The 16,122-nt window shown below is 36.6% G+C and overlaps 1 protein-coding gene across 1 annotated transcript in view; it reads left to right on the top strand.

The window, feature by feature from the left end:
* Diaph3 (diaphanous related formin 3) overlaps positions 1-16,122 on the top strand; it is a 523,261-nt gene that overhangs the window by 389,468 nt on the left and 117,671 nt on the right. The window contains exons 26-27 of the mRNA XM_023702376.1: positions 12,200-12,295; positions 12,778-12,837. Coding sequence (XP_023558144.1) covers positions 12,200-12,295; positions 12,778-12,837 — 156 coding nt within the window. The remainder of the gene's footprint in view (positions 1-12,199; positions 12,296-12,777; positions 12,838-16,122) is intronic.

Raw genomic sequence — 16,122 nt, forward strand, 5'->3', positions numbered from 1 at the left:
TGTGAATTAAGCTAAACAACTATAGTACTAAAATTATCATCTTCCCATAGAATCTGTATTTCTGGATGGTTAAGACCAAGGTAAAGCAGGACCTATGCAACAAGAGTTTTAGCTTTTGGGTCTGCTAAGGTCAGTGAAATCCCCTCAGGATTTATCCTGAGATCCTGTACCTCAGATTGTCAGTGTCAGCCATGTGGATGAGTCACGACCATTGCTTGGCCAATGTGCTCTCTGTGAAAGCCTGAGAGAATGTTTTCTCTCCATGTGACTCTCCTTAGGCACATTCTACATCATCAATCACTTTCCTCTTTGGGCCCATAATCTCCTTGATCAGAAAATTAGTATAAAAATGAAATATAAGAAGTGAAGCCATGCTGTTATGTTGAGATGTAGGGGACTCAGGTCAACAATTTCTGACATTACCAGTGAAGTGGAAGATCCAATACTATTATGGACTACTGAACTCCTTTAGATTATTTTGCTGAATTAACAGACCTATAATATTCAAATAATGGAACTTTACAAAAAAAGGGCATACAGATGAATGTCCATTTTGTATCTGTGTATTCAAAGTGGTTAGGATAGATATATAGTTAGATTCTCTTAATGAATAGAGTGATTTGTTCTAATGGTATTTGTAGATAGGATATCATGTCCGCATCTTGTGTAACAGTTAACCACTGGGAGAAATGTATGCAATGTGTTAATTATTGAAACTGTCCTACCAACTTGATTTGAAACTGTCTCATTGCTATTTATCAATAAAATTATGGAGAAAAAAATAAAGTACGTTACAGGCTGTGAAAAAAAAAAAGACAAAGTACACTGATGGCTTTAAAGGACTTAAATGTGACTTTTAAAACACAGATTTGTGGATTTGATTTGAAACTGTCTCATTGCTATCTGTTTATCAATAAAACTCTGAAAAAAAAAAAAAACCCACCGATTTGTGGTCTGGGGAGATAGCTCGGTGGTATAAGTGCCAGCCTGGTAAGTGCAAGGTCCCAAGTTCAGTCCCTGTTACTGCATGCTATGCAGGAACCTCGGGTGATAGTGAGACCCTATATAAAAATAAATAAATATATAAATAAAGCCCCCCCAAAAAGGAGGGGCTTTTTTCTAAGAAACGATAAAATTTTAAACTAATAACAAAACCATAGAATTTGCTGAAGCATATTTATATTACCATTTTTCCTGATTGTTTAGATAGAGTTGAATTAATGGTTTATCTATAACAATTCACATCTTTTTTTGCTTTTTTTTGGTTAAAGTTCAACCAATGTTATAAAAATAATTTTTATTTTATAAATATTGTCTTTATAGATGTATTTATTTACACATTAAGTAATTTAAATTCAAGTCTACATACATTGTAATAAATCACGTACTTGTGATTTATACATCTGATATATCTCTGAAATATTTTTCACTTGAACTTGAAAATAGAACCTTATGTAGTGACAAAAGGACAACTTTGTTACCTGAGTTTTTGAGTTTTTTTTTTTTTTTTTTTTTTTTTTTTTTTTTTTTTTTTTTGCGGGGGTTGGGGGGGAGGGTGTACAGGGTGTTCAGGGTCTGTTTACAGCCTACCAAGAGCTAGGATTATAGGCGTCAGCCACCACACCCAGTCTCAGTTGCCATCTCAGGGCCTCCTGGGGGCAGAGCTGGCACAGCAGTCCCTGGGATCAAACCTCTGGTCCCTGCACCTGTTTGCAGGTGCTTTAACCCACTGAGGTATTTGGCCAGCGTCATCTGATTTTTAAAAGCCATTGATCCATCTTAAAGACAGGAAGAGGAGAGTGGTGACCTATGTTACCAATCATAGCTGTCCCAATTCCATTCCTCATTTGAAGTGAGACTGAGAGGATAATTTTCAATATTTTATTCCTAAAACCTAGAATTTATTCACTTATGCTTCTCTGGGCAGTATTACCCTCACAGAACTACCAGAGCTTTGCTGAAAGGCAGTGATAAGTAGTACATTTATAGTTTCTGCAGCCCATTAGTTGAAATAAACAGAAGGAGGAGAAGGTAGGGATTGCATACATTACATGGAGATATCAGAAATGTGATGTGCAAGCAAATGATAATTATCATGATAATAAATAATAGTAAGAATACAATATTTAATTATCCACTTTGAAATTCTCAAATTGGGGGGAGTTCTCTATAAATTATTCCAATTTTTTTAACTTATGATGGGAGCTCTTTGAATGGTGCAAATTATGAATAAGGGAAAGAACATGGAAATATTAAACTTTTGGGGGCTTCCCCATAGAATTACACTTCTTATGATCAAGCCAGTTATTTAATTATAGTGTAAAAGAGAACTGTTCTATCATTTTATTATTTAAATTGGCTTTCTAACTCCTGTGACTCAAGTAAATGTTCAGTTTCACATATGAATTAGGACAAGTTCAAAGACTTTAAATTATGCCTGTCTTTTTGCTGTCTGGTTTAAGTAGTATTTTGAGCTTTGTTCTAGATGGCTAAAGACTGAACTGGGTTACCCAGAAAAGCCATGTAGTCTGTTTTGTTTCAGAAAAGCTTTTTTACCAGAAGCATAGAATAATAATTTACGTAACTGTGCTAAAGCAATAGTCTTATTTTTTGAGCAGTCAAACTGTGATTTTATAAATTTTGAATGCTAACCACATACTTTGACCAGTTCTTGAAGGAGATTAAATTTTCTTCTCTATTCCCACTTCAAATTTCAGGTTGTAATGTATATCAGTTTTATAAAGTTATGTAAAATGTGGTAAGCCTTAACTTGGTTCAGGAGATAACGGCAAGAAGAGAAGCCAGTCACAGGGTGAAATAGTCATTGCTTCTTAAAACACCCTTGTATGTTAGTTTGGGACATAGCTCTGCTCTTTTCTACCTGCTGTCCTTAAGATAAAAGATAGCTCTTGCTCTACCATATTATAGCACCCCAACAAAATGTAACTCTTAAGCCCACACTGTGTGCTAGCCACCCTGCTGGGAACTGTGCTTGGTTTATCTCCTTTCATCCTCATAGCATTGGGGTAGGTATGATTGTGCACATTTTGAAGTCAAGTGGGAAATACAAGAGATAGCAATTAAAGTAATTTGCCTAAAGTCAGCATTCAGATCTAAGTTGTTTGATTTTAAAGATTATTTTCTTAGCTATGCATGGTGGTGCATGCCTATAATCCCAGCTGCTAGGGAGACTGACCCAGGAGTATCACAAGTTCCAGCTCAGTCTAAGTGATGTAGGCAACTCTGTCTCCAAATGGAAGGGCTAGGGATATAGCTCAGTTTGGAGGTGCTGGGTTCAATCCCCACCCTGAGGAGGAGGTGTTTTTTTTTTGTTTTTTGTTTTTTTGTTTGTTTCAGGTGCAACCTGTTTGCTTTTAAGTTATGTCTAGTAGTATAATTTATTTCTCTTCCCTGAGTTCTTTTTTTTTTTTTTTCACTTTTTCTTTTTTAATTTTAGGGAGGGGTCTACAGAGTGTTCAGGGTCTCACTACTAGATCAGACTCCTAGTGATCTGCCTGTTTACAGCCTCCCAAGGGCTGGGATTACAGGGGCGCACCACTACGCCCCGTCTTAATTGCTATCTCTGGGAATCTCTTGGGTAGAGCCTGCACAGCAAGCCCAGGGATCGAACCCCCAGCTTCCCTGAGTCTACACCTGTAATTCATTGGAATTGAACACCACAAATCACCTGGACTTGGAAAAGTCATGACATATCAGTATACCCCTAGTAGAATTCTTTCCAGTCAATTCATTGTGTTGCCGAAGATACTTCCGTATGTGGTAAATGTTATTGACACACACCCAGATGGTCAGCTAGATGCCTAAAAATCAATCTCACCTTTATTTCATTATAATATTCACCTAAATGTAGTCCAAGATTTTTTCTTTTGCTCTTTTTTCCATTATGTGTGTCTTTTGGGGGCCTATAATTATATTTTGCATAGAAATAAATCACAAAACATGCTTCTCCTTATTTGCTTTACTCTGTCCTAAGTGATATTACTGAAACAAAAATGTGGCTATTAGTTCCTAGTTGTACATGTGTTAATTAGTAGATCTTGTAAAGATGATATCCAAACTACATAGTATGACATATTGAGCTCTTGGTGAGGTGACTTCAGCCTGCCTTTTCAGTTGTACCCCTCAGTACCCTGCTCTCTTTTACTCCTGAGTTCTCCCAGACATTTTCTTTTCCTCCAGAAGCCCTGCTTTGGTCAGGTGTTCTGCCCTACTAGCAGGGCTTTCCCTCCTCTGACACCTCTTGCACTCTCCAAACTCTTCTATGAGGCTTAGTGTTCAGGAGCCAATGGGACTCACTGGCCTAGTACCCCTGCTCCATGCAGGTTACTCTACCCCAACCCAGTGATGCACATCTCTGCCACAGCACTCACCACATTGTTGTGCTGCATTTGTTGCCCTTCCCAGAGGAACAGCCCTTAGTTCTAGAATCCTCTCTTCCTTCATCTTATCTTTCTTTTCCTCAGTCTTCTCTCTTTCCCCTTCAAGAATTAAATATAACAACCATAAAATTGTATTTGTTAATACAATATCTTCTAATGTCTACATTAAATATATTAGGCTTATAACCTTATTCACCTTAACTTGTCATACTTCCTGAGGAAATCAGTTTTTATTCTTGGTTATGTATTCTGTTGCAAACCTGTTTCCAAGTTCTAGATTATATGCTGTTATGACTATTTCATTTTATTCCTTACTGCATTCTTCAGAAGTGGGTAAAGATTGAATTCCCCATGATCTCTCTCTCCCCATTTGTGTTCATCTTGAATACTCTTGCTTGTCTATCCTGTATTTATTGCAATCACAGCTAACCTCTGAAGATGTTGCTCCAAGCTAAATGTTCCTCATTTCCCATCTAAGTGTGTTTTTGCAATTACACACTGCCTTATTCTAGGTGATTCATAGACAACAGAAATGTACTGGCCTGTGGTTCTAGACGGTGGGCTGATGAAGTTCAGGGCATCAATAATTCCATGTGTGCAAAAGCTCACCACTTGCAAGATGTCACTTTCTTGCTGTGCCCTCGTTGGTGGAAGGATTGAGACTCCCTCGCACCACTTTTGTAAGGTGCTAATTGCATTCATAAGAGCTCCACTGTCATAACCCACGCACTTCATAAAGGTTCCATTTCTTAATACTATCACATTGGAGATTGTGTGCCAATTTACTAATCTGGGAGGTACTCCAACAATCAGACTGTAGCATTTCACTTTAGGCAATGCACTGTTAGGAGTTAATGCATTCTTTTTCCCCATCTCAACTTTTGCATATTTATTTACTACTTTTTGCTAAATGCTAATCTGAAAACGCCAGCAATCAGGTTTGCAAATGATCTGACAATAGCTTTGCTACTAGTTCCTTGGCCTCTGTTGTCTTCTTTCCCTTGTTTGCTCTGGTGCAGTCCCAAATGGCTGCTCTGGCCCTGAGTCCTAGGAATTGTTTTCCATTTTGCTCTTGTGCCCTTCCCTTTCCTGGCTCCCATATGTTGTTCTTTATTATGTTTCTTCCTTGTTCTGCAAAAGCAGCTCTTTTACTCTCTTTCCAAGAAAGTGTGTATAGACATTTGCATGCCCAAGTAAATGTCAGTTTTATCTCCTTATCCTACTGGCAACATAACCATTTCTTCATTAGAAATCATTTCTCTTCAGAATTTGGAAGGTACTTCTTCCTGGCCTTTTGGAACTCAATGTGCTCCTGAAAAAGTCCAGTGCCTTCTTTCTTTTCTCTGGCACTGATGGCTGGCAAAGAATATAGAAAACAGTAGAAATGATACTGATTTTGGTGGTAGACAAAGGTTGAAGAAAGCTTTGGATGGTTTGCTAGTTTTTAGCTTTCAAAGTTTTTCCTTTGAATTGTTAATTACATGAAGTTTCACTGTTCTGTTTTGGCTGTGGAAAGTGAAGTAGAGAGAGCTCCTCCTAGATGAGATTTCTCCTGGCCTTGTATTAGGTCTCTCTTGAGACACCGCGTCTCTTAGTTCAGTCTTATAAACTTCCCAGCACCAGACACACCAAGGAGGGAAGGACAGAGTCTTGGCCAAGTAAGTTTCAGAGCCTGTTTCAGAATCTGGCCCACAGTGCTAAATGAGTTATTGGTTGCTTTGGTTTGGTTTGATTTTATAAAAATGAAAATGGCTTCCAAATATATTAGGTACATTTCTGTCAGTAATTTCATTTCCATCAGAATTTGAGGACACAGTTCCAGCACCTTTCACTAACATGTCCATAAGGAAACTCATTCTCTTCTCCAAGCTTTGTGTACCACCAAAGCCAGTATTATTTGTACTTTTTTCTATATTTTTTTATTAATTTTAATGAGAAAAAATAACAAGACAGTTTCAAAACAGGTTAGTAGGACAGTTAAAATAATTAATACATTGCAATAAGTTTTGTTTTGTTTTGTTTTTTCAGTCCTGAGGATTGAACTTGGAACCTTGCACTTGCCAAACAGCTACTTATGCCACTGAGCTATCTCCCCAACCCCTCTATATTTATTCTTTACCAGACATTGGTGCCAGAGACCTCAGCCATGTTCTTAATAGCTTCATCCTCCTCTCACCTCCATAAACCCAATTGATTCTGCTTTAGAAGACCTCGTCCTTAACCTTCCCTTCTCCATTTCCATTGATACTGAAGTTTTTTTCAATTCCATATAGAAATTAAACAAGATGATGTTATTCAGAGATGGTAAAGCTTTGTTGTAGTTAGTCTATTTATTTTAAAAAAAGGGTTTCCACAGAAAGAGAGAGACTATAAATATTTTGAATATCAATTGATTTGTAGTTAAATAGCGAATTTTTATTTCTCTAGTTTGAAAAGAGTAATATAAACATGAATCATTTAAATACTCTGTGTTATCCCATTTTTTCTTGTTTTTATTCATATGTTTTACATTTTCACTGCCCTTTTTTCTGCCAAGAATATTCTTCCCTCCCCAGTCAGTAGTGACAAGCTCCTGTGTATTCTCTGTCATCATTCCCTATGAAGTCTTACATTCCCAGTGACTCTTCTACAGTACATCCCTCTTGTGCCTATCACACTGTCATGCCTCTGAGGAAACAAGATTTCTAACTCACTCTTAGGGTTTAGATATGTGTATGCCCTAATAGTGTCCTGGAAGACCATACTGTGTGTCAAGTAAGCATGTGTTGATGTACTAAATGCTGTTTGACATTATAACATTCCTTGTATGTCCCTACCTTACATACTCATTTGATTTCAAGAGTCTGCTGGTATTTCAGATGAGAGTTACCCTTAGAAATAACACAAGCAATATACTATAGAAAACTTAATTTGAAATATGTCTAAAATGACACTTGAACCATTTAATATGCAGAAATTTTATGAGCTTCCTATTACTATTCTCTTCATTTATAAACTTATTTCCCTACACTTTTAAATCACCTGCTTTCATTTGTATTATGCCATTTGAGCCTTTCATTACCCTAGACATATATTATCTCTATTGCTCATAGAATGCATATGCAAATAGTCCAGTTTCACACAGGTAGTTGGGCGTTCCAGTTAGCAGGTTCGGTATGTATATGGGAGTGAAAGTCAAGAAAAGCTTTCAACTCTGGAGGGCCAAAGTAGAGATATAGTCTGTCCATGGTGGACAGAAGATAGACTAGAAGTGGAAAATCAAAGGAAATAGCTTTTAACTGAAGAGTAGGTTGTAAAGAAAAACGTAAAATTAGAAAGCAATTGGAATCATGGTAAGAGGAAGTAAAAGACATGGAAATGTATACTGTAGGAAATAGCAGATATTGAAAGTTTACAACTAGAGGAATTGAAGATCATAATTCTGCTTTAGAAATGTATCAATAATGTATGAGACACGTTAGAATTAGAGAAAGACTAGGAGCAGCAGACTTTCTAGGCAAGTCAGGATCCTAGATGAGAAATTCTTCTCTTCTGTGCCACCATTACTTAGTTAGAAAAGCAGTATCAGGTCAGTTTGGAAGATATTTCATCAAAAACATTTAAAAACTGAAGAGTTGTGTACACCAAGAGAAATGAAAGATTCAAAGTACTATTTTGCACACTGACCACAGAAATTGCCTGCCACTTTCCTGGCCTCCTTTCTGCCTCTGAGGGCAGTCCTTCCAAGTGGCCATCTTAATGTTTCATTTCTTAATTTAGTCAATATATTAATTTCCTGAACACTTTCTATGCAGTAAGCACATTTTAAGGTATAACTATGAATGCAGTATATACTTCTTGCCGACAATGAGCTAGCTCATAGTTTGGTGGTAGAAACAGTCAAGTAATCAGTATAACACTGGGAAGGATTTATTGCTCTATGCACTAATGTAATTTAGATCACAGGTTAGGGAAGCACATAGTGTTGAAATACTATAAAATAAAAGGTACCGGTTCAGCCCACACTGGTCAGGAGAAGATTCTCAATTCTCTTTCTTGAAGGAGAGACAGGGTCTGCCTCATTGAAGAAAGTGGGGAAGTTACTCCATATAGAGAGAACAGCAGGCCCGAAGTAGAGGACATGGGACTTATATGAGTTGCTTAGTAAGTCTAAATATGTCATCATCTATCTCCTGAGAACGTGAAAGTATCCCATGTAGACATAATATGCTAATTTAAAATTGGTATAATTATCTAATATCTAGTCCATATTCAGATTTCCCCAATAATGTCACTTGCAAATTTTTTACAATTCACAAGCTCATCAAAGACTGCTTTGTACTTACTATATCCCTTCAGTCTCCTTTAATCTAAAACACTTTCCTAGCTCTTTCTGTTCTTTTTGTTTTTTGTTTTACTCTTCTTGGTCCTATTTGTCTTGATTTTTAGTGCTTGTTAATGTCACCAAGTGTTCCTTATTTTAGATTTGTACAAGAATTAAAAAATACATTGCATTTTTAAATAAAAATTTATTACATTGGCATTAATTTCTCTCAAAAATACACTTTCAGTTATTTGAACATACTTCTCCTGTTGTACTTGTTACTTTCTGAAGCAGTTCTGGAAGACCTCTTTTATGAGTGTCTTTTGAAGGTGAGATTAAAATACATTAAATGCTGCTGCCAAATGCCGTCCAGTGCAAAAGCAGGCACCTGAGAACATTTTGGTGGTCTTTATCCCCCTGATTCCTGGATCTGGCACAGTGCAACTTAGGCTCTTCCCCCAAGTTAGAGGGACTGTGAGAAGTAACATTTTCATTGTTTCCCAACTTCGCAGTAGCTATCATGATAGAGCTACTAAAGACATGGAAACAGACTTTCAGAGTTGCTTTAGAAAGTGGCAAGAATGCTGGGGATGCGTGTGTTGGAAGTTAAGGAGTTTATTTTGAAGGAGATTAATAGCAATGTACTTTTCTGTGATAAGTATTTTAAATGTCAGTATGCTCTCGCCCATATGTTTGTTTTCTCACATTTAGATGCAGGTTAGATATTTCCAAGTGAAGTACTACACAGGTTATGTTGCTTGTCATTTCAGGAGGCAGTTAGTGTGACTGCATCCTATTATTGGTTATGTCACATTTGACTCTGGGTAAATAGTATTCTATATTTTTCTATATGCATTTCCTCACAGCCTCACACACACCACTTTTTGCAACCACCAATGGTCCTGCTTAATTCATTTCTTACTATGAGTTGTAATATGAATTTTTATATCCTTCATATCTTTGACATTTACTAGTTGATACCCCTTTATAAATAATACCTTACTTTCCTCTGTTTTTATTTTTCCAGTGTCAGTGTGGATACAAAATTGTTCTTCTCCCAGTGTGCAATATTTTTTTTTTTCAGAACTGGGGTTTGAACTCAGGCCCTTATGCTTGGCAAGGCAAGCGCATATTCTACTGTGCTATCTCCCCAGCCCCTCAGTAATCCATTTTTATCATTACTTATTTGAAGCTCAAATAGTCCTGGTATAGCCAAGACAACCCTTTAATCTGTCCTTTTGAGACACCCATTTTTTAAAGTACTAATTTTCCTCTATTAACCCGACACTATGTGCTTCCCTAATCTGTGGTCTAGAACCCACTGTTTTTTCTATCTGGTTTCTTTTAGTGAGTCATGGTATTTAGAAACCAAGACATGAAGGATAATGTGCTCGTTGATGCAGTCAAATCATTGTTTTTGAACTCTTTTGGTTCAAAAGTTGGGGAAAGTATTTTTTTCTAAACCCCTGAGCCTAGATTGATTCCTGTGAATTCAGACCAGTACTTCAGAGTTCTTCCTTTCCTCCTTCCTTTCCAACTTTGTATTTCCTTTCCCAAGCAAGCATCATTGTGGTTGACAACAGATGCCTATCTGCTTGGTCTTAGTGCTTTAGTGCTTGCTTGCTTGCTCGCTTGCGTGTTCTCTCTCTCTCTCTCTCTCTCTCTCTCTCTCTCTCTCTCTCTCTCTCTCTCTCTCTCATTCTTTTTTTATGTATTTGGTATAACAGTTGCCTCCCCAGTGCTGGGATTACGGGCGTATACTACTACCCCCCCAGCCAGCACAGCATGTGGTACAGGGAATCAAACCCTGGTCCCTGCCTAAGCAGGCACGTATCTGCTCAATCTTATAATAAATTGCTAATGCTTTTGTGGAGGTACGCAGCAACACCTTCACAAGTACAAATTTATTAAGGAGAAAGTTGAAGTTTTATTTTTAGCTTTTTTTTTCCATTAAGGAGTATGCCATTAAATATTTTTAAATTTCTTGAATTATTTTTTTCTTCTTTAATAGCCAAGATGCTGGGGATCTAACCAAGGTCCCTTGTGCCTTCCTAAGCTTGTCTGAGCAGGCACTTTAGACTGCTGAGCTATCTAGCTGGCTCGTATAGTGTCATGTTTTTGTAAATATCCATGGACTCAAAACATTTAATTGTACATTTTTAATATGTTTTTGTTTACTAAGAAACTATGCTCATAACCTTAAATATTTGACATTATCCAAAGTTCTTTTTAGGAAAAACACACCTAGGTTTGAGTGTAAATTTTTGAAGATAGATGGTTACTTATTAACCTGTATGAAATATTTAGTATGTTAATTAAAAATAGCCAATAAGCCAGTTTAGAATTAAATATGTGTAAATTAAAAGCCTCCAAGTACTGTATTTCTCACCCACCTTTTCTGATAACACCTACAAAGTTTAGTACTCTTCTAAAAATATGAAAGAAAACCAGATGGGAAAGCGGCTGATACATATTTATATTTATATATCTGTTTGTAAACTGTAAATGGGTGTGCTATTTGTACTCTACTGCATTCACTTGTCAAATACTCTATAAAGGGAATGCTTCAAAAAGGAAAACAAAAGTAGTAAGTCAGAGGAAAACAAGTCTGTGTTATTTCAGGTGTAATGTTATTCAGGCCATGCAGTTCCATAGAGAATGCTGCAAATAACCTCTCTTGGAGGGACAAAAGCATCCTTAGTGTTGCCTTGGGTTTGGATTGGGTCAACAGCTTCTTTGAAGCATTTCCCCCTGCTTCCTTTGAATAGTATTAAGCATTGGTAAATATAAGCATGTGTGAATCTTATATAATCTGTTGTTTGTAGATGGAATTGGTTGTATATCTACATCCTTTGTTCATTATCTTCGGAATCTAGTTTAATCATATGTTCGAGTTTTGACTGTGTTTTTTATAGAAGATAAACTTTTATATCTTCTATAAAAGTTTGCAGTGACTATGCTGTGTCATTTAAAGTCAGGGGGCAATTATTCACTGATATCAGAAAAATAATCAGTTGTTAGAAACATCAAAAGTTGCCATGGAAATGTAATTGTATATGATAAGGCCACACAGCAGAATTTCAATAATAACCACTCAAGCACTGTCCTATACTTGGTCATTTTTTGAATAAAGACTTATACCTTAGAAAATAATACATTTCTATCAGGGAAGCATGATTTATGATAACTCCAGACACAGATGACTAGATCACATTTAATTTAAAGTTATTGTGCCATTGGACTATAAACGCAGTGCTCTGAAGTGAATCAGTGTAGCTTGGTCCTCTTTAGTGGACAGTAGCACAAGCACTAATGAGGCAGATTTCATTAGGAGTTAGTTGATTTATGAGAGCATTCAAGCACTTAGAATTTTGAAATTGCTGGCTTTGTCCTGGCATCTGGTCTTTTCCCTCAGCACCATCTCCTGTTTTGTCTATGCTTTGACTTTCTTGGTAACCCTGAGGGCTGATGGAATTCCCCGCATCTCTTTTCACAGAGGGTGATGAGACAGGGGTGATGGATAGTCTGCTGGAGGCCTTGCAGTCGGGAGCTGCCTTCCGCGACAGAAGAAAAAGGACACCAAAACTGAAAGGTGAACCGAGTACTCTTTTCATGTTTACTTTCCAGGGAAGTACCATAGAGGATTTTGTTCCCCCTAATTCTTTTAAAGTCTTATGTCAAGAATGCAGCGCTGTGGGCAACAACTGCTTAGAAGTTTCGTAAGTTTGTTTAATCCCTTGCAAAGACAAATGGAAGGGAAATACTCATTCCAGTTGGCTGATGTCAGTAGCACATTAACAGATCAACTCACTGAACCTAGAAAATCCTGATTAGTATGACAAGTTTCATCTAAAGAACCATATGTACCTTGTCCCAGTGGAGTTTACATAGCATAATTAAATGGGAAGTAAAAGTCATAACATTACAGCTTCAAGTATTTTAGGGTAGTGAAGCATTTCTTTGCCTTCAGAAACACTTAACCTTGGAGAAAGCATGTCTAGTACTATCATACTCTTTGAAATGAATAGATCTCTATATTAAGTTTCTTTTCTTTTCTTTTCTTTTTTAAAACAGGTATTCAGCAGAATCTCAGTCCAGTGTCTCAGAGGCCTGTTCTGAAAGTTTGTAACCATGGTAATAAACCCTACACGTAAATTGCACATTCTTCTAATCTACTTTTATCCTGTTGCTCTGTGATTTTAGAAGGCTGCTGTGAAATTTTCTAGTTTCAGTATAACTAAAGCAGTAGAAATGTGCAGATGTGCGTGTTTGCCATGGGATTGTTTACTCATGCGTTCCATGCTTACATTATTGCCTTGAGATTGTTTCTCGGGTTTTTCTTTTCAGGTCTGCAGTGAATAGTTACTATAGTATCATGATGATGATTCAAAGTTACTTTCACACATTTCCAGTAGCCCCTGTCCAGTGCATCCTTTCAAAGCTCTGTACTCTCATTAACAGCATTTTTAAATAGTAGATTTTCTAAATGTCAAGGTACACTTTGAGCAATTTTTGCCAGTATAGTTAGAAATATTTTGACTCATATTTCAGTGAAATCCTAAATGCAGGTGAACTCCCTGTGATATTGTGGAAGGACATGCTGCAATTCTTAAAAAAAAGGTGAATTAACTCAATCTCTGATATTTTTGTCTAAGACTGATTGCTTTAAAAAACAAAAAAACCTAAAACCTCTTACTAATCTGATGCATTCACCCACATGGCATCCTCTTCTTAATTCAGGAAGCCATTGGTAATGCCTGGGTTTTGTACACACTTTGGCTCCCTTCGCCCCCGTATTCCATCTTAAGGAGTTCTTACCTTCACTTTGTGAGGGCCATTTATTCAAAGTGAGCATGTTGTCCATGTGTACCATATTTGTAAATAGAAAAATTTCATTCATGTCTCATTCACGTCTCATTCAAAGGTTTTTTAAGATATTAATGAGTTAATCTCTATAAATATTCCTGTGTGATGGGAAAGGAAAGTTTTGCGACGTTTCTAGGTAACCTAAAATAATGAGGTAAATAAGAGAAAGACAGGGATGTAATCATGTCTTAATAACTATGTGGATCCTAACTGCCCAAGGCAAAGTGTATATAGTAAATGCTTAATAAATAAGAGGAAAGGTAATTCTGCAGTAGTATTTCGAATAGGTCTTTTTTCTTTAACTTCTTTTAGTATGTCTTTATGATTATTTTTCACTTTTCCTATTATAAGAAAAAAGAATTAGAAATCAGGAAAGTTCACTGTAAATTAAGTAATTCTTAATTTGAGGTTTATGATTTCGAGCCATCGTGACCTACGAAATTATTGCAAAATTTTAGAAGATAGCATTATCCTGGACCTTAGAGATTATTTTGTTTTGTAGATGAGTACATGGAAAGCCAGAGAGGCTGAAAACTTCCCAAGAGTACAGAGGTAGTGTCACAGCTGTGACCATAACAAGTTCTCTAATTCCTACTGCGCAGCTCTTTTCATTATGAACAGATACCTCAATTACTTTTATTATTAATAAGATAAACAGCTTATTCCTCACTATAAGATATTAAAGAACAATGACTATACATTAAAGAACAAATGTACAATGATTGTCTAACAGGACAGTCTTGCTTAATTTAAAATAAAAAATTTAAATGTTATGCAGGAGAAGACTATTTTAGATACTTGTATGCACCAGCCTCGGGGAACCCAGTGCTCCTATGAGAATGTTAGTAAAATGTTTGGGCTATAGTAGCTCTGCTGTACTTACAAATTATATTATCTTTCACTATGTAAAAAAGATACGTGTTGCACATCTCTAAAGTTACTATAAATTATGTTAAAGTTTAGGGCCATTATAATAATAAAGTCAGTAGATTACATTTCTAGCAGAAGATTTTTCACAAAGATCAGTTTCTCTTTTCTAATATCTAATAGATGACAATATTTTTAGAAATTATTTTACATTTATATTTATTGTGCTGCTTCTTTACATTTCTAACTGAGTAGAAAGAAATCCAAATGACCAAATTTATCTTTAGGAACTAGGTATAAAGTTATATTTATTAGTGTAGATGTTATAAAAATTATAAGATTTGGTTAGGGAAAATTTTTTATTGCAAAAAGGGTCATGATTATTTATAGAATAAGATGATATTTCAGAATTCACTTTGTTATCTATTTGTAAAAGTTGTTTTAGAAGACTTTCGACAGTTATTTTAAATTCTACCTCTTAATTCACATCCTAAGTAAAATAGTAATATTATTATCAGGAGTAATAATCTAATTTTTCCTGAGTTATTTGGCTTACTGAATGCCATGTACTATGTTGAATATTTTAAACACATCATCACATTTAATCTTCTCAATAACTGCAAAGTAGTTCATATTTTTATCTCCATTTTAGGTGAAAACAATCAAAGATTAAGCAGATCTGATAGGCTTCTTTTGGTTTTGTTTGTTTTTAGGCAAGGGTCTACATAGTGTTCAGGTTCTCACTGCTAGATCTAACTCTTAGTCATCCTCCTGTTTACGGCCTCTGAAGAGCTGGGATTACAGGTACACTCGCCATGCCCAGTCTCAATTGCCCTCTCAGCTCGCCTCAGGGGCAGGGCCAGCATGCCCCTTTAATCCCCTGAGCTGTTTGGCTAAACCTTCTGATAGACTTCATAAAGCTTTATAGTCAAGTGTTATACCCAGGCGTGGCTGACTTCAAGTCCCAGTTCTTAACCCCTTTCCGGTGTCTGTCAGGTACTTTCTCATTGCTCAGACACAGCACCCAACATGGACAACTCTAAGGAGGAAAGCTTTATTGAATTCATCGCTGGTAGAGGTCTCAGTCCAGAGTCAGCTGGCTCCAAGGCAAGGCATCTTGTCAGAGCAGAAATCACTCATGGCATGGCAGGCAGGAAGCAAAGAGACCAAGGAGGAAGGTGTGGAGGTCCTCCAAGCAGGCTTCACCTCCCAATATCAATTTAGTCATAGATTCATCAGTGGACTAATCCACTAAGTAGCATCACACTTCCATGATTTTGTCACTTCTCCAAAGCCCCACATAGGAGCATAGAAGGCTTTGGGGGACATCTAGGTAAAAACCATAAAAACGTCAAATGCAGAAAACAACTGTTTGAATAAGTATTTAATCCCCTCTCCCACTCAGGAGCTGCTAACTCATACATCTTTTTCCTATCACTACATAAAGTTGAAATATTGAGAAGCAACCTTTTGCAGTTCTCCTCCAGCTTGTGGTGTCTCCTCCCTCTTGTTCCCAGACTTAACCACCAGATAACACGCTTTTCATAGACTGAGGCTGAGATTATAAAAATAATCTTCTGAAATTAATTATGACTATTCTTTACTTCTTTTAGTCAAATTAATACTATAGCATCTATATTAATTTTAATAAATTTATGGCCTATTAGATATGTCTAAAGCCAAAAT

The sequence above is a fragment of the Octodon degus genome, unplaced genomic scaffold (genome assembly GCF_000260255.1).
Source record: "Octodon degus isolate 3935 unplaced genomic scaffold, OctDeg1.0 scaffold00150, whole genome shotgun sequence".
In the NCBI taxonomy this organism is placed as follows: domain Eukaryota; kingdom Metazoa; phylum Chordata; class Mammalia; order Rodentia; family Octodontidae; genus Octodon; species Octodon degus.